Source organism: Salmo salar, chromosome ssa21, assembly GCF_905237065.1.
Source record: "Salmo salar chromosome ssa21, Ssal_v3.1, whole genome shotgun sequence".
NCBI lineage: Eukaryota > Metazoa > Chordata > Actinopteri > Salmoniformes > Salmonidae > Salmo > Salmo salar.
This window is the reverse complement of record NC_059462.1, coordinates 42304625-42320000: the sequence shown is the minus strand read 5'-3', so window position 1 is coordinate 42320000 and position 15376 is coordinate 42304625. Positions and strand designations below refer to the sequence as shown.

At 52.7% G+C, this 15376-nt stretch overlaps 1 protein-coding gene across 5 annotated transcripts in view; it reads left to right on the top strand.

The window, feature by feature from the left end:
• Positions 1–14813, top strand: part of LOC106582316 (serine/threonine-protein phosphatase 6 regulatory ankyrin repeat subunit B) — an 80506-nt gene extending 65693 nt beyond the window's left edge. For 3 of the 5 annotated variants that reach the window (XM_014165284.2, XM_045704809.1, XM_014165288.2), the window contains 9 exons: positions 1145–1232; positions 1487–1604; positions 6381–6600; positions 6867–6954; positions 7441–7524; positions 7675–7903; positions 8113–8195; positions 8346–8437; positions 13433–14812. In XM_014165284.2, coding sequence (XP_014020759.1) covers positions 1145–1232; positions 1487–1604; positions 6381–6600; positions 6867–6954; positions 7441–7524; positions 7675–7903; positions 8113–8195; positions 8346–8437; positions 13433–13689 — 1259 coding nt within the window. In that variant the 3' untranslated portion in view covers positions 13690–14812. Of the gene's footprint in view, positions 1–1144; positions 1233–1486; positions 1605–6380; positions 6601–6866; positions 6955–7440; positions 7525–7674; positions 7904–8112; positions 8196–8345; positions 8438–13432 lie in introns of all 5 variants that reach the window. The other 2 variants (XM_014165283.2, XM_014165286.2) reach the window with 2 other exon arrangements.
• Positions 14814–15376: the final 563 nt, after the last annotated feature.

Sequence of the window (15376 nt, the reverse complement as noted above, 5' to 3'; positions counted from 1 at the left end):
TCTTTCTGTCTCTCTGTCTCTGTCTTTCTGTCTCTCTGTCTCTGTCTTTCTATCTCTCTGTCTCTATCTTTCTGTCTCTGTCTTTCTGTCTCTCTGTCTCTGTCTTTCTGTCTCTCTGTCTTTCTGTCTCTCTGTCTCTGTCTTTCTGTCTCTCTGTCTCTGTCTTTCTGTCTCTCTGTCTCTGTCTTTCTGTCTCTCTGTCTCTGTCTTTCTGTCTCTCTGTCTCTGTCTTTCTGTCTCTGTCTTTCTGTCTCTCTGTCTCTGTTTTTCTGTCTCTCTGTCTCTGTCTTTCTGTCTCTGTCTTTCTGTCTCTCTGTCTCTGTCTTTCTGTCTCTCTGTCTCTGTCTTTCTGTCTCTCTGTCTCTGTCTTTCTGTCTCTGTCTCTGTCTTTCTGTCTCTCTGTCTCTGTCTTTCTATCTCTCTGTCTCTGTCTTTCTGTCTCTCTGTCTCTGTCTTTCTGTCTCTCTGTCTCTGTCTTTCTGTCTCTCTGTCTCTGTCTTTCTGTCTCTCTGTCTCTGTCTTTCTGTCTCTCTGTCTCTGTCTCTCTGTCTCTGTCTTTCTGTCTCTCTGTCTCTGTCTCTCTGTCTCTATCTTTCTGTCTCTGTCTTTCTGTCTCTGTCTCTGTCTTTCTGTCTCTCTGTCTCTGTCTTTCTGTCTCTCTGTCTCTGTCTTTCTGTTTCTCTGTCTCTGTCTCTCTGTCTCTCTGTCTCTGTCTTTCTGTCTCTCTGTCTCTGTCTTTCTGTCTCTCTGTCTCTGTCTTTCTGTCTCTCTGTCTCTGTCTTTCTGTCTCTCTGTCTCTGTCTTTCTGTCTCTCTGTCTATCTTTCTGTCTCTGTCTTTCTGTCTCTCTGTCTCTGTCTTTCTGTCTCTCTGTCTCTGTCTTTCTGTCTCTCTGTCTCTGTCTTTCTGTCTCTCTGTCTCTGTCTTTCTGTTTCTCTGTCTCTGTCTCTCTGTCTCTCTGTCTCTGTCTTTCTGTCTCTCTGTCTCTGTCTTTCTGTCTCTCTGTCTCTGTCTTTCTGTTTCTCTGTCTCTGTCTTTCTGTTTCTCTGTCTCTGTCTTTCTGTCTCTCTGTCTCTGTCTTTCTGTCTCTCTGTCTCTGTCTTTCTGTTTCTCTTGTTCTCATCTCTCTCCTTCTCTGTCCTCAGTGATGAATGGTCATACGTCGTGTGTACGCCTCCTTCTGGACGACCAGGATAGTGCAGACCTGGTAGACACTACAGACTCTCAGGGACAGTGAGTTTACCGATCTATAGGGACTGGATGGGTATAAATAAAATCACCTTTCTCTCTGATAGACAAGGTAGAAATGTGGCCCTATTGCTTATACCTATCCAATCTTTTCAGATGTGATTGGATGGATGTAAGCAACATGGCAAACATTCTATCTAGCCTTGTAATACTAGTAGGTGGGGCTAGGGGTTGGGAATGGGGATGTGTCTACCGATCCGTTTGTCCTGCTGTGACTGTCCCCTCTCTGTCCCTGTCAGGACTCCTCTGATGCTGGCGGTGGCAGGGGGACATGTGGACACTGTGTCTCTGCTGCTGGAGAGAGAGGCTGCTGTAGATACAGCAGACAACCATGGCCTGACCGCCCTGCACCTGGGGGTGTGTATTTACTGTACATGTATGTGCGTGCGTGTGTTTGTATGGCTGTAAATGTGACTTCACATGACTGTGATTGTTTCTTTTTTAATCCAAGATGGCGTAGCAGTTCAGACGTCCTTTACCCTCCTCTTGTCGTGTCCCGTGTATATATATATATTTACATATTTTTCTTCACATATCTTTTTACATTTTTTTCTTCTAAAAACTCAACCTCAAAGCACTCTCCTGCAACCCGCCTCACCAATTTAAAAAAGAAAGTATTATTTACCTCAAATCTGAAATCCACAACAGAACCTAGCCAGAGGTTAGCCATTTTCACTGGCTAACGTTGGAGTTCAGCTAGCCACGGTTAGCTGTCCTCAGCTATCCATTAGCTCGAAAAGCTATCGCCAGTTTTTGTACAGCGCGACTCAGACCAGAGCATACCGGACCTATTCTCTCTCCTTTCCCCGATTTCTACCGCAGACTCTAGACATTTACACCTGGATCTTGCAGCTAACTAGCTGCTACCTGAGTGACTATTGGCAACGTCGGTCCCGGAATTAACATACATTATTCCGGAGCTAGCCAGCTGAAGAGTTCCGTCAGCCACTCGTGGGCTTTTCCTGAGCTAGCCAGCTGAAGTGTCTCCTGGGCTACAATAACCTATCCTGACCCGTTTTACTGCCGATGCGGAGCCCCATCGGGCCTTCACGACTGGACCACCGATGTTATCTGCCCGCGGGAGTTATCCAACTGGCCCCTCCGTCGCTACGTAACCTGATCGCCCATCTGCGGCCCACTAATCGTTAGCTGTCTTATCGGCTGCTATCTGAATAGGTCTATCGGACACTTTTCTTGGGCCACTATAACTAACTATTTTGCCAACTTGGACTGGTCCCCCCTTCCACACGGAACCCCACTAACCCACAGACGGAAACGCACGAGGTGGCTAAAAACAGACCTCCCTCCATCTTCCACCAGCTTGCTACCTATGGCCCGGCTAGCTGTCTGAATCTCACTGGACCCTTTGATCACTCGGCTAAGCATGCCTCTCCTCAATGTCAATATGCAGTTCCTCCACCCACACATGCTATGACATCTTCTGGTTTCAATGATGTTTCTAGAGACAATATCTCTCTCATCATCACTAAATGCCTAGGTTTACCTCCTCTGTATTCACATCCCACCATACCTTTGTCTGTACATTATACCTTGAAGCTATTTTATCGCCCCCAGAAACCTGCTCCTTTTTCTCTCTATTCTGGACGTCACAGACGACCAATTCTTATAGCTTTTAGCCGTACCCTCATACTCATTCTTCTCTGCTCCTCTGGGGATGTAGAGGTGAATCCAGGCCCTGCAGTGCCTGGCTCCACTCCTACTCCCCAGGCGCTCTCTTTTGATTACTTCTGTAACCGTAATAGCCTTGGTTTCATGCATGTTAACGTTAGAAGCCTCCTCCCTAAGTTTGTTTTATTCACTGCTTTAGCACACTCTGCCAACCCGGATGTCCTAGCTGTGTCTGAATCTTGGCTTAGGAAGTCCACCAAAAACTCTGAAATCTTCATCCCTAACTTCGTTTTCAGACAAGATAGAACAACCAAAGGGGGCGGTGTTGCAATCTACTGCAGAGATAGCCTGCAGAGCTCTGTCCTGCTATCCAGGTCTGTACCCAAACAATTTGAACTTCTACTTTTAAAAATCCACCTCTCCAAAAACAAGTCTCACCGTCGCCGCCTGCTATAGACCCCCTCGGCCCCTAGCTGTGCTCTGGACACCATATGTGAACTGATTGCCCCCCATCTATCTTCAGAGCTCGTGCTACTAGGTGACCTAAACTGGGACATGCTTAACACCCCAGCCATCCTACAATCCAAGCTTGATGCCCTCAATCTCACACAAATTATTAATGAACCCACCAGGTACAACCCCAAAGCCGCAAACAATGGCACCCTCATAGATATCATCCTAACCAACGTGCCCTCTAAATACACCTCTGCTGTTTTCAACCAAGATCTCAGCGATCACTGCCTCATTGCCTGCATCCGTAATGAGTCAATGGTCAAACGACCTACACTCATCACTGTCAAACGCTCCCTGAAACATTTCAACGAGTAAGCCTTTCTAATCGACCTGGCCCTGGTATCCTGTAAGGATATTGACCTCATCCCGTCAGTAGAGGATGCCTGGTTATTTTTTTTAAATGCCTTCCTCACCATCTTAAATAAGCATGCCCCTTTCAAGAAATGTAGAACCAGGAACAGATATAGCCCTTGGTTCTCCCCAGACCTGACTGCCCTTAACCAACACAAAAATATCCTGTGGCGTTCTGCATTAGCATCGAACTGCCCCCGCGACATGCAACTTTTCAGGGAAGTTAGAAACCAATACACACAGGCAATTAGAAACGCCAAGGCTAGCTTTTTCAAACAGAAATTTGCTTCCTGCAACTCAAACTCTAAAAGGTTCTGGAACATTGTAAAGTCCATGGAGAATAAGAACACTTCCTCCCAACTGCCCACTGCACTGAGGATAGGAAACTCTGTCACCACCGATAAGCCCACTATAATTGAGAATTTCAATAAGCATTTTTCTACGGCTGGCCATGCTTTCCACCTAACTACCCTTACTGCATTCAACAGCACTGCACCCCCACAGCTACTCGCCCAAGCCTCCCCCATTTCTCCTTCTCCCAAATCCATTCAGCTGATGTTCTGAAAGAGCTGCAAAATCTGGACCCCTACAAATCAGCTGGGCTAGACAATCTGGACCCTTTCTTTCTGAAATTATCTGCCGAAATTATTGCAACCCCTATTACTAGCCTGTTCAACCTCTCTTTCGTGTCGTCGGAGATTCCCATAGATTGGAAAGCAGCTGCTGTCATCCCCCTCTTCAAAGGAGGTGACACTCTTGACCCAAATTGCTACAGACCTATATCCATCCTACCCTGCCTTTCTAAGGTCTTCGAAAGCCAAGTCAACAAACAGATTACCGACCATTTCGAATCCCACCGCACCCTCTCCGCTATGCAATCTGGTTTCAGAGCTGGTCATGGGTGCACATCAGCCACGCTCAAGGTCCTAAACGACATCGTAACCGCCATCGATAAGAAACAATACTGTGCTGCCGTATTCATTGACCTGGCCAAAGCTTTTGACTCTGTCAATCACCACATCCTCATCGGCAGACTCAGTAGCCTTGGTTTCTCAAACGATTGCATCGCCTGGTTCACCAACTACTTCTCTGATAGAGTTCAGTGTGTCAAATCGGAGGGCCTGTTGTCCGGGCCTCTGGCAGTCTCTATGGGGGTACCACAGGGTTCAATTCTTGGGTCAACTCTTTTCTCTGTATACATCAATGATGTCGCTCTTGCTGCTGGTGAATCTCTGATCCACCTCTATGCAGACGACACCATTCTGTATACTTCTGGCCCTTCTTTGGACACTGTGTTAACAACCCTCCAGACGAGCTTCAATGACATACAACTCTCCTTCCGTGGTCTCCAACTGCTCCTAAATACAAGTAAAACTAAATGCATGCTCTTCAACCGATCGCTGCCAACACCTGCCCGCCTGTCCAGCATCACTTCTCTGGACGGTTCTGACTTAGAATTTGTGGACAACTACAAATACCTAGGTGTCTGGTTAGACTGTAAACTCTCCTTCCAGACTCACATCAATCATCTCCAATCCAAAGTTAAATCTAGAATTGGCTTCCTATTTCGCAACAAAGCATCCTTCACTCATGCTGCCAAACATACCCTTGTAAAACTGACCATCCTACTGATCCTTGACTTCGGCGATGTCATTTACAAAATAGCCTCCAATACCCTACTCAACAAGCTGGATGCAGTCTATCACAGTGCCATCCGTTTTGTCACCAAAGCCCCATATACTACCCACCACTGCGACCTGTACGCTCTCGTTGGCTGGCCTTCGCTTCATAATCGTCGCCAAACACATTGGCTCCAGGTCATCTACAAGACCCTGCTAGGTAAAGTCCCCCCTTATCTCCGCTCACTGGTCACCATAGCAGCACCCACCTGTAGCACGCGCTCCAGCAGGTATATCTCTCTGGTCACCCCTAAAGCCAACTCCTCCTTTGGTCGTCTCTCCTTCCAGTTCTCTGCTGCCAATGACTGGAACGAACTACAAAAATCTCTGAAACTGGAAACACTTATCTCCCTCACTAGCTTTAAGCACCAGCTATCAGAGCAGCTCCCAGATCACTGCACCTGTACATAGCCCATCTATAATTTAGCCCAAACTACTACCTCTTCCCCTACTGTATTTATTTATTTTATTTATTATTTTTCTCCTTTGCACCATATTATTTATATTTTAACTTTGAACTTTCTTCAAATTACAAATCTACCATTCCAGTGTTTTACTTGCTATACTTTATTTACTCTGCCACCATGGCCTTTTTTGCCTTTACCTCCCTTATCTCACATCATTTGCTCACATTGTATATAGTCTTATTTTTGTCTACTGTATCATTGATTGTATGTTGTTTTACTCCATGTGTAACTCTGTGTTTTTGTATGTTGTCGAACTGCTTTGCTTTATCTTGGCCAGGTCGCAATTGTAAATGAGAACTTGTTCTCAACTTGCCTACCTGGTTAAATAAAGGTGAAATAAAATAAATTAATTAATTAATAAATTGTACTGAATTCTGAGGAGCTTGTAAAAACGGGATCTCTTTGTCCAATCTAAAAGTTTAAAGGTGAGCTCTGTCTCTCTCTTTGTTCCCTTCCCTCTCTCTCTCACTCCTCTCTTCCTCTCCCTCTCCCAGTTGCTGTGTGGTCAGGAGGAGTGTGTTCAGTGTCTGTTGGAGCAGGAGGCCTCTGTGTTGCTGGGGGACTCCAGGGGCCGAACAGCCCTCCATCTGGCTGCAGCGAAGGGCCACGCATCCTGGCTCGCTGAGCTGCTGAGTATGGCCTGTTCTGAACTGCCCACGCCCCCCCTCCGAGACCACCAGGGGTTCACCCCACTGCACTGGGCCTGCTACTATGGTCAGTTACTAAACCACCCTACTGCACTGGGCCTGCTACTATGGTCAGTTACTAAACCACCCTACTGCAGTCCTGCCTCAAACCATGGCTTTGTAGTCTGAGTCTCATTCAGTGTTCCTGAGGGATTTTGCCTCAATGCATACCTTTTCTGGGGAATTTATTTTTTGTGGAATACCTTTTATGTGGAATACCTTTTATGTGGAATACCTTTCATGTGGAATACCTTTTACGTGTGCATCTTCCAATGATCTTGTTTGTGTGTCCAGGTCACGAGGGCTGTGTGGAGGTACTGCTGGAGCAGAAAGGTTGTCGCTGTATCGATGGGAACCCCTTCACTCCCCTGCACTGTGCTGTGTAAGTCTATACATTTATTGTCCTTATTGATCAAATATATAATGCTCAGTGTTACCCATAGACCTCAGTGTTACCCATAGACCTCAGTGTTACCCATAGACCTCAGTGTTACCCAAGTGTTGACTGTTAGACCTCAGTGTTGACTATAGACCTCATTGTTGCCCTTTGACCTTAGTGTTGACTATAGACCTCAGTGTTGACTATAGACCTCAGTGTTGACTATAGACCTCAGTGTTGACTATAGGCCTCAGTGTTGACTATAGGCCTCAGTGTTGACTATAGGCCTCAGTGTTGCCCATTAGGCCTCAGTGTTGCCCATTAGGCCTCAGTGTTGCCCATTAGAGCTGAGTGTTGCCCATTGGAGCTGAGTGTTGCCCATTGGAGCTGAGTGTTGCCCATTGGAGCTGAGTGTTGCCCATGAGACCTCAGTGTTGACTGTGTTTTGCCTCATGGATCTCAGTGTTGACATTCTGTTTTGGTTCTCAGGGTGAATGATCATGAACCCTGTGCCTCACTACTGCTGGAAGCCATGGGATCAGACATGGCCAGCTGTAAGGACGCTAAGGATCGGTAGGTCATCACATCCCTGCATCAGACAGCTGTATATCACACAGCCTGTCGTCAATTTCTCAATCACTAATTTCCATGTTTTTTTCCTTCTCTATTCTTCCTTCTGTTCATTTCCTCTCCTCACACATCCCTCCCCCCTCCATCTCTCAGGACTCCACTCCATGCTGCAGCGTTCTCTGGTCACGTGGACTGTGTCCAGCTGCTTCTGGCCCATGATGCACCTGTGGATGCTGTGGACATTGCAGGGCGCAGTGCGCTGATGATGGCTGCAGAGAAGGGAAGAGTCGGGACTGTAGAGGTGCTGCTGACCAGTGCCAACGCCAGCCTGAGGTTGGTGGACCAGAATGGTAACACTGCCCTCCACCTGGCCTGCAGTAGCGTGAGTGTCCACTAGGGGGATTTCTCTCCCAATTTCTTTGACATTACATTTGTACCACATTCAAACTCCATATTTACAAATAGTGTATTATATATGAAAAGAATGTAACATTTATTTGGCTTCTCTCTCTTCTTCCCTTCCTCTCTTTCCTCTCTTCCCTTGCTTCCTCTTTCCACTCTATTCCTCTCTTCCCTCTCATCCTCTCTCAGGGAGAGGAGGACTGTGTACTATTCATCCTGGAGAGGCAGAAGGACACTGTTCTCATAGGTTCCACCAACGCAGCGCTGCAGACGTAAGTGTTCGTCAGAGATAGGCCATGGTTAATCTCAGAGCTGTGCGCTAGCTAGTTACATCGATTTACTTCTGGGGTGCAAGTGTCTAGATTTAGCCCCTCCCCATTACAGAACCACTACAAACCTTCTGATTGGTCTGTCCCTGCCAGGCCCCTCCACCTAGCGGCCCGTAGCGGTCTGAAGCAGGCTGTCCAGGAGCTGCTGTCCAGGGGGGCCAGTGTTCAGACGTTGGATGAGAACAGTAGGTCTACAGGTCTGGGCCCGGTTTCCCAAAAGAATCTTAAGGTTAAGTTCAGTTTAGAACCATAGGATCCTATGGCTCTACAGATGAATTGAACCTAAAGACACTTTTGGGATGCATGTCTATGTAGCTAGCTACAGCTGACTGGTTCTGTGGCGTTGGCATGTCTATGTAGCTAGCTACAGCTGACTGGTTCTGTGGCGTTAGCATGTCTATGTAGCTAGCTACAGCTGTCTGTGGTTCTGTGGCGTTAGCATGACTATGTAGCTAGCTACAGCTGTCTGTGGTTCTGTGGCGTTGGCATGTCTATGTAGCTAGTTACAGCTGTCTGTGGTTCTGTGGCGTTGGCATGTCTATGTAGCTAGTTACAGCTGTCTGTGGTTCTGTGGCGTTAGCATGTCTATGTAGCTAGCTACAGCTGTCTGTGGTTCTGTGCTCTGGTAGGCTAGAGGTATCTATGCAGCTTCCTGGTTTGTAGCTATCTGTCCCAGCCCCACCTGTCCAGTAATGTCATTAAGGCCAGGACGTTTTCCTGACCCTTGTCACCTGACTAGGAAAAACTCAAGGCCCTTGTCATTATGTTCAGGGATTTAGGTTTGTATTCCTGTGTACTGTCTGGTTAGGTACTGTCTGGTGTCTGGGCTGGTTGTGTACTTTCTGGTGTCTGGGCTGGCTGTGTACTGTCTGGTGTCTGGGCTGGCTGGGGACTGTCTGGTGTCTGGGCTGGCTGGGGACTGTCTGGTGTCTGGGCTGGCTGGGGACTGTCTGGTGTCTGGGCTGGCTGGGGACTGTCTAGTGTCTGAGCTGGCTGGGGACTGTCTGGTGTCTGGGCTGGCTGGGGACTGTCTGGGGACTGTCTGGTGTCTGGGCTGGCTGGGGACTGTCTGGTGTCTGGGCTGGCTGGGGACTGTCTGGTGTCTGGGCTGGCTGGGGACTGTCTGGTGTCTGGGCTGGCTGGGGACTATCTGGTGTCTGGGCTGGCTGGGGACTGTCTGGTGTCTGGGCTGGCTGGGGACTGTCTGGTGTCTGGGCTGGCTGGGGACTGTCTGGTGTCTGGGCTGGGGACTGTCTGGGCTGGCTGGGGACTGTCTGGTGTCTGAGCTGGCTGGGGACTGTCTGGTGTCTGGGGACTGTCTGGGGACTGTCTGGGGACTGTCTGGTGTCTGGGCTGGCTGGGGACTGTCTGGTGTCTGGGCTGGCTGGGGACTGTCTGGTGTCTGGGCTGGCTGGGGACTGTCTGGTGTCTGGGCTGGCTGGGGACTTTCTGGTGTCTGGGCTGGCTGGGGACTGTCTGGTGTCTGGGCTGGCTGGGGACTGTCTGGTGTCTGGGCTGGCTGGGGACTGTCTGGTGTCTGGGCTGGCTGGGGACTGTCTGGTGTCTGGGCTGGCTGGGGACTGTCTGGTGTCTGAGCTGGCTGGGGACTGTCTGGTGTCTGGGCTGGCTGGGGACTGTCTGGTGTCTGGGCTGGTTGTGTACTGTCTGGTGTCTGGGCTGGCTGGGGACTGTCTGGTGTCTGGGCTGGCTGGGGACTGTCTGGTGTCTGGGCTGGCTGGGGACTGTCTGGGGACTGTCTGGTGTCTGGGCTGGCTGGGGACTGTCTGGTGTCTGGGCTGGCTGGGGACTGTCTGGGCTGGCTGGGGACTGGCTGGGCTGGCTGGGGACTGTCTGGTGTCTGGGCTGGCTGGGGACTCTCTGGTGTCTGGGCTGGCTGGGGACTGTCTGGTGTCTGGGCTGGCTGGGGACTATCTGGTGTCTGGGCTGGCTGGGGACTGTCTGGGCTGGCTGGGGACTGGCTGGGCTGGCTGGGGACTGTCTGGTGTCTGGGCTGGCTGGGGACTGTCTGGTGTCTGGGCTGGCTGGGGACTGTCTGGTGTCTGGGCTGGCTGGGGACTGTCTGGTGTCTGGGCTGGCTGGGGACTGTCTGGTGTCTGGGCTGGCTGGGGACTGTCTGGTGTCTGGGCTGGCTGGGGACTGTCTGGTGTCTGGGCTGGCTGGGGACTATCTGGTGTCTGGGCTGGCTGGGGACTGTCTGGTGTCTGGGCTGGCTGGGGACTGTCTGGTGTCTGGGCTGGCTGGGGACTGTCTGGTGTCTGGGCTGGGGACTGTCTGGGCTGGCTGGGGACTGTCTGGTGTCTGAGCTGGCTGGGGACTGTCTGGTGTCTGGGCTGGCTGGGGACTGTCTGGGGACTGTCTGGTGTCTGGGCTGGCTGGGGACTGTCTGGTGTCTGGGCTGGCTGGGGACTGTCTGGTGTCTGGGCTGGCTGGGGACTATCTGGTGTCTGGGCTGGCTGGGGACTGTCTGGTGTCTGGGCTGGCTGGGGACTGTCTGGTGTCTGGGCTGGCTGGGGACTGTCTGGTGTCTGGGCTGGCTGGGGACTGTCTGGTGTCTGGGCTGGCTGGGGACTGTCTGGTGTCTGAGCTGGCTGGGGACTGTCTGGTGTCTGAGCTGGCTGGGGACTGTCTGGTGTCTGGGCTGGCTGGGGACTGTCTGGTGTCTGGGCTGGTTGTGTACTGTCTGGTGTCTGGGCTGGCTGGGGACTGTCTGGTGTCTGGGCTGGCTGGGGACTGTCTGGTGTCTGGGCTGGCTGGGGACTGTCTGGGGACTGTCTGGTGTCTGGGCTGGCTGGGGACTGTCTGGTGTCTGGGCTGGCTGGGGACTGTCTGGGCTGGCTGGGGACTGGCTGGGCTGGCTGGGGACTGTCTGGTGTCTGGGCTGGCTGGGGACTATCTGGTGTCTGGGCTGGCTGGGGACTGTCTGGTGTCTGGGCTGGCTGGGGACTATCTGGTGTCTGGGCTGGCTGGGGACTGTCTGGGCTGGCTGGGGACTGGCTGGGCTGGCTGGGGACTGTCTGGTGTCTGGGCTGGCTGGGGACTGTCTGGTGTCTGGGCTGGCTGGGGACTGTCTGGTGTCTGGGCTGGCTGGGGACTGTCTGGTGTCTGGGCTGGCTGGGGACTATCTGGTGTCTGGGCTGGCTGGGGACTGTCTGGGCTGGCTGGGGACTGTCTGGGCTGGCTGGGGACTGTCTGGTGTCTGAGCTGGCTGGGGACTGTCTGGTGTCTGGGCTGGCTGGGGACTGTCTGGTGTCTGGGCTGGCTGGGGACTGTCTGGTGTCTGGGCTGGCTGGGGACTGTCTGGTGTCTGGGCTGGCTGGGGACTGTCTGGTGTCTGAGCTGGCTGGGGACTGTCTGGTGTCTGAGCTGGCTGGGGACTGTCTGGTGTCTGGGCTGGCTGGGGACTGTCTGGTGTCTGGGCTGGTTGTGTACTGTCTGGTGTCTGGGCTGGCTGGGGACTGTCTGGTGTCTGGGCTGGCTGGGGACTGTCTGGTGTCTGGGCTGGCTGGGGACTGTCTGGTGTCTGGGCTGGCTGGGGACTGTCTGGTGTCTGGGCTGGCTGGGGACTGTCTGGTGTCTGGGCTGGCTGGGGACTGTCTGGTGTCTGGGCTGGCTGGGGACTGTCTGGTGTCTGGGCTGGCTGGGGACTGTCTGGTGTCTGGGCTGGCTGGGGACTGTCTGGTGTCTGGGCTGGCTGGGGACTGTCTGGTGTCTGGGCTGGTTGTGTACTGTCTGGTGTCTGGGCTGGCTGGGGACTGTCTGGTGTCTGGGCTGGCTGGGGACTGTCTGGTGTCTGGGCTGGCTGGGGACTGTCTGGGGACTGTCTGGTGTCTGGGCTGGCTGGGGACTGTCTGGTGTCTGGGCTGGCTGGGGACTGTCTGGTGTCTGGGCTGGCTGGGGACTATCTGGTGTCTGGGCTGGCTGGGGACTGTCTGGGCTGGCTGGGGACTGGCTGGGCTGGCTGGGGGCTGTCTGGTGTCTGGGCTGGCTGGGGACTGTCTGGTGTCTGGGCTGGCTGGGGACTGTCTGGTGTCTGGGCTGGCTGGGGACTGTCTGGTGTCTGGGCTGGCTGGGGACTATCTGGTGTCTGGGCTGGCTGGGGACTGTCTGGGCTGGCTGGGGACTGTCTGGGCTGGCTGGGGACTGTCTGGTGTCTGAGCTGGCTGGGGACTGTCTGGTGTCTGGGCTGGCTGGGGACTGTCTGGGGACTGTCTGGTGTCTGGGCTGGCTGGGGACTGTCTGGTGTCTGGGCTGGTTGTGTACTGTCTGGTGTCTGGGCTGGCTGGGGACTGTCTGGTGTCTGGGCTGGCTGGGGACTGTCTGGTGTCTGGGCTGGCTGGGGACTATCTGGTGTCTGGGCTGGCTGGGGACTGTCTGGTGTCTGGGCTGGCTGGGGACTGTCTGGTGTCTGGGCTGGCTGGGGACTGTCTGGTGTCTGGGCTGGCTGGGGACTGTCTGGTGTCTGGGCTGGCTGGGGACTGTCTGGTGTCTGAGCTGGCTGGGGACTGTCTGGTGTCTGAGCTGGCTGGGGACTGTCTGGTGTCTGGGCTGGCTGGGGACTGTCTGGTGTCTGGGCTGGTTGTGTACTGTCTGGTGTCTGGGCTGGCTGGGGACTGTCTGGTGTCTGGGCTGGCTGGGGACTGTCTGGTGTCTGGGCTGGCTGGGGACTGTCTGGTGTCTGGGCTGGCTGGGGACTGTCTGGTGTCTGGGCTGGCTGGGGACTGTCTGGTGTCTGGGCTGGCTGGGGACTGTCTGGTGTCTGGGCTGGCTGGGGACTGTCTGGGCTGGCTGGGGACTGGCTGGGCTGGCTGGGGACTGTCTGGTGTCTGGGCTGGCTGGGGACTATCTGGTGTCTGGGCTGGCTGGGGACTGTCTGGTGTCTGGGCTGGCTGGGGACTATCTGGTGTCTGGGCTGGCTGGGGACTGTCTGGGCTGGCTGGGGACTGGCTGGGCTGGCTGGGGACTGTCTGGTGTCTGGGCTGGCTGGGGACTGTCTGGGCTGGCTGTGTACTAATTGAATGCTGCTTTCTCCTGTTGTCCTCCCATCTCTCTGTTTTTTCGCTTCACTCCCCCCCACTTCTTCCATGTTTTCTTTCCCCTATATCTCTTCTATCTCCCTTCCTCTTCTCTACTTTGTATCCCTATCTCTCTCTCTCCCCCAGGTTTGACCCCTGCTCTGGCATGCGCTCCTAGCAGGGAGGTGGCTGACTGTCTGGCTCTCATTCTGGCTACCATGATACCTTTCTGCTCCCCTTGCAGCTCCGGTGCGCCCTCCCCAGGTTCCCTCCTGAGAGCCCTACCCAGGGAGGGGAAGAGCTCCCATGGCCCTCGCAGCACCAAGGCCCCCTCGGACCCCTCTAGCGAGGGCAGTGCCAGTCAGGGCGCCACTGAAAACGACTCGGACTCAGAAACCTTTTGACCCCTATGACCCTGACTCTTATCAGACTACCTGGATGCCTGAAGTTCAGCACTCTCCCACCACCCGACCACCCCTGATTCCTTGCTCGTGTCCCAGAGCAGAACCTCTCAGTGGGGCTTGTACAGGACTTTGTTCCCCCTAAAGGCTGGAGGGATGGAGCTTGACCCCTAACCTAACTGTGATTCTGTCTGCTGGTGCTTCTTCTCCAGATCACTCTTGGTACTGCGTCTCAGCTTGGATATCTATGACAGGCTGAGGCCTTTTTTTATTAAAGACCTTTTTTTATTAAAGCAATTTTTTTTATTTTTCTTATGAAAAGAGACCCAAGAATGAAGAAAAGTAGAATTGTAACCTTTTCTCTTAACATAAGTATTTATGTTGATGTTTGTGTCTGGGTAGCCTAGGTATGCATGGAAAGGTATGCCCTGCTCTGTCTATCTGCCCAGTGATGTGAGTATAGCACAAACCAACTGAAGCACAATTCCAGAATTAACTTATACGCCTATTATAGAGAAACAGGGTGGAATGCTTTCATCTAGTTACAGTGTATGGCCTTTATGCAAAGAAGTGGCACCATTTTCAACCTCTTGTGTTCCCACACCAATAGAAATATGACATTGGGCACTGAGTTGTTCCTGATCCTGTCACGTGGTCAGTTAGGAAACGTCTGTCCCTCATGTTACAGGTCCATAGCGTTTCAGTAAATTACATGCCCAGATACAGTATGTCAGATCAGGTCTCCAGTGAAGAGGCTGACACCTGTATGGTATTTATTCACTTTTATATTATGGTACAAAGGACAGCAGGACCTTGATCACTCTTCACTTCCTCTACCCCTCCCTCCATCCTCCGTTACCGTTCTGTCTGTTGGCTACCTACCTGCAATGTGCCAGTCTCTTAAGCTTGTCCAGTGCCTTGTTACACCTTTTATAGACTTTTTTTATTTCAATTCTCCCAAAAAGTGTATCCCTTAACGCAGGGTTCTCCAACCCTGTCCCTGTAGAGCCACCGTCCTGTAGGTTCACTCCAACCCTGTCACTGTAGAGCCACCGTCCTGTAGGTTCACTCCAACCCTGTTCCTGGAGAGCCACCGTTCTGTAGGTTCACTCCAACCCTGTTCCTGGAGAGCCACCGTCCTGTAGGTTCACTCCAACCCTGTCCCTGGAGAGCCACCGTCCTGTAGGTTCACTCCAACCCTGTTCCTGGAGAGCCACCGTCCTGTAGGTTCACTCCAACCCTGTCCCTGGAGAGCCACCGTCCTGTAGGTTCACTCCAACCCTGTCCCTGTAGAGCCACCGTCCTGTAGGTTCACTTCAACCCTGTTCCTGGAGAGCCACCGTCCTGTAGGTTCACTCCAACTCTGTCCCTGGAGAGCCACCGTCCTGTAGGTTCACTCCAACCCTGTCCCTGGAGAGCCACCGTCCTGTAGGTTCACTCCAACCCTGTCCCTGTAGAGCCACCGTCCTGTAGGTTCACTTCAACCCTGTTCCTGGAGAGCCACCGTCCTGTAGGTTCACTCCAACCCTGTCCCTGTAGAGCCACAGTCCTGTAGGTTCACTCCAACCCTGTCCCTGTAGAGCCACCGTCCTGTAGGTTCACTCCAACCCTGTCCCTGGAGAGCCACCGTCCCGTAGGTTCACTCCAACTCTGTCCCTGTAGAGCCACCGTCAAGTAGGTACACTCAAAC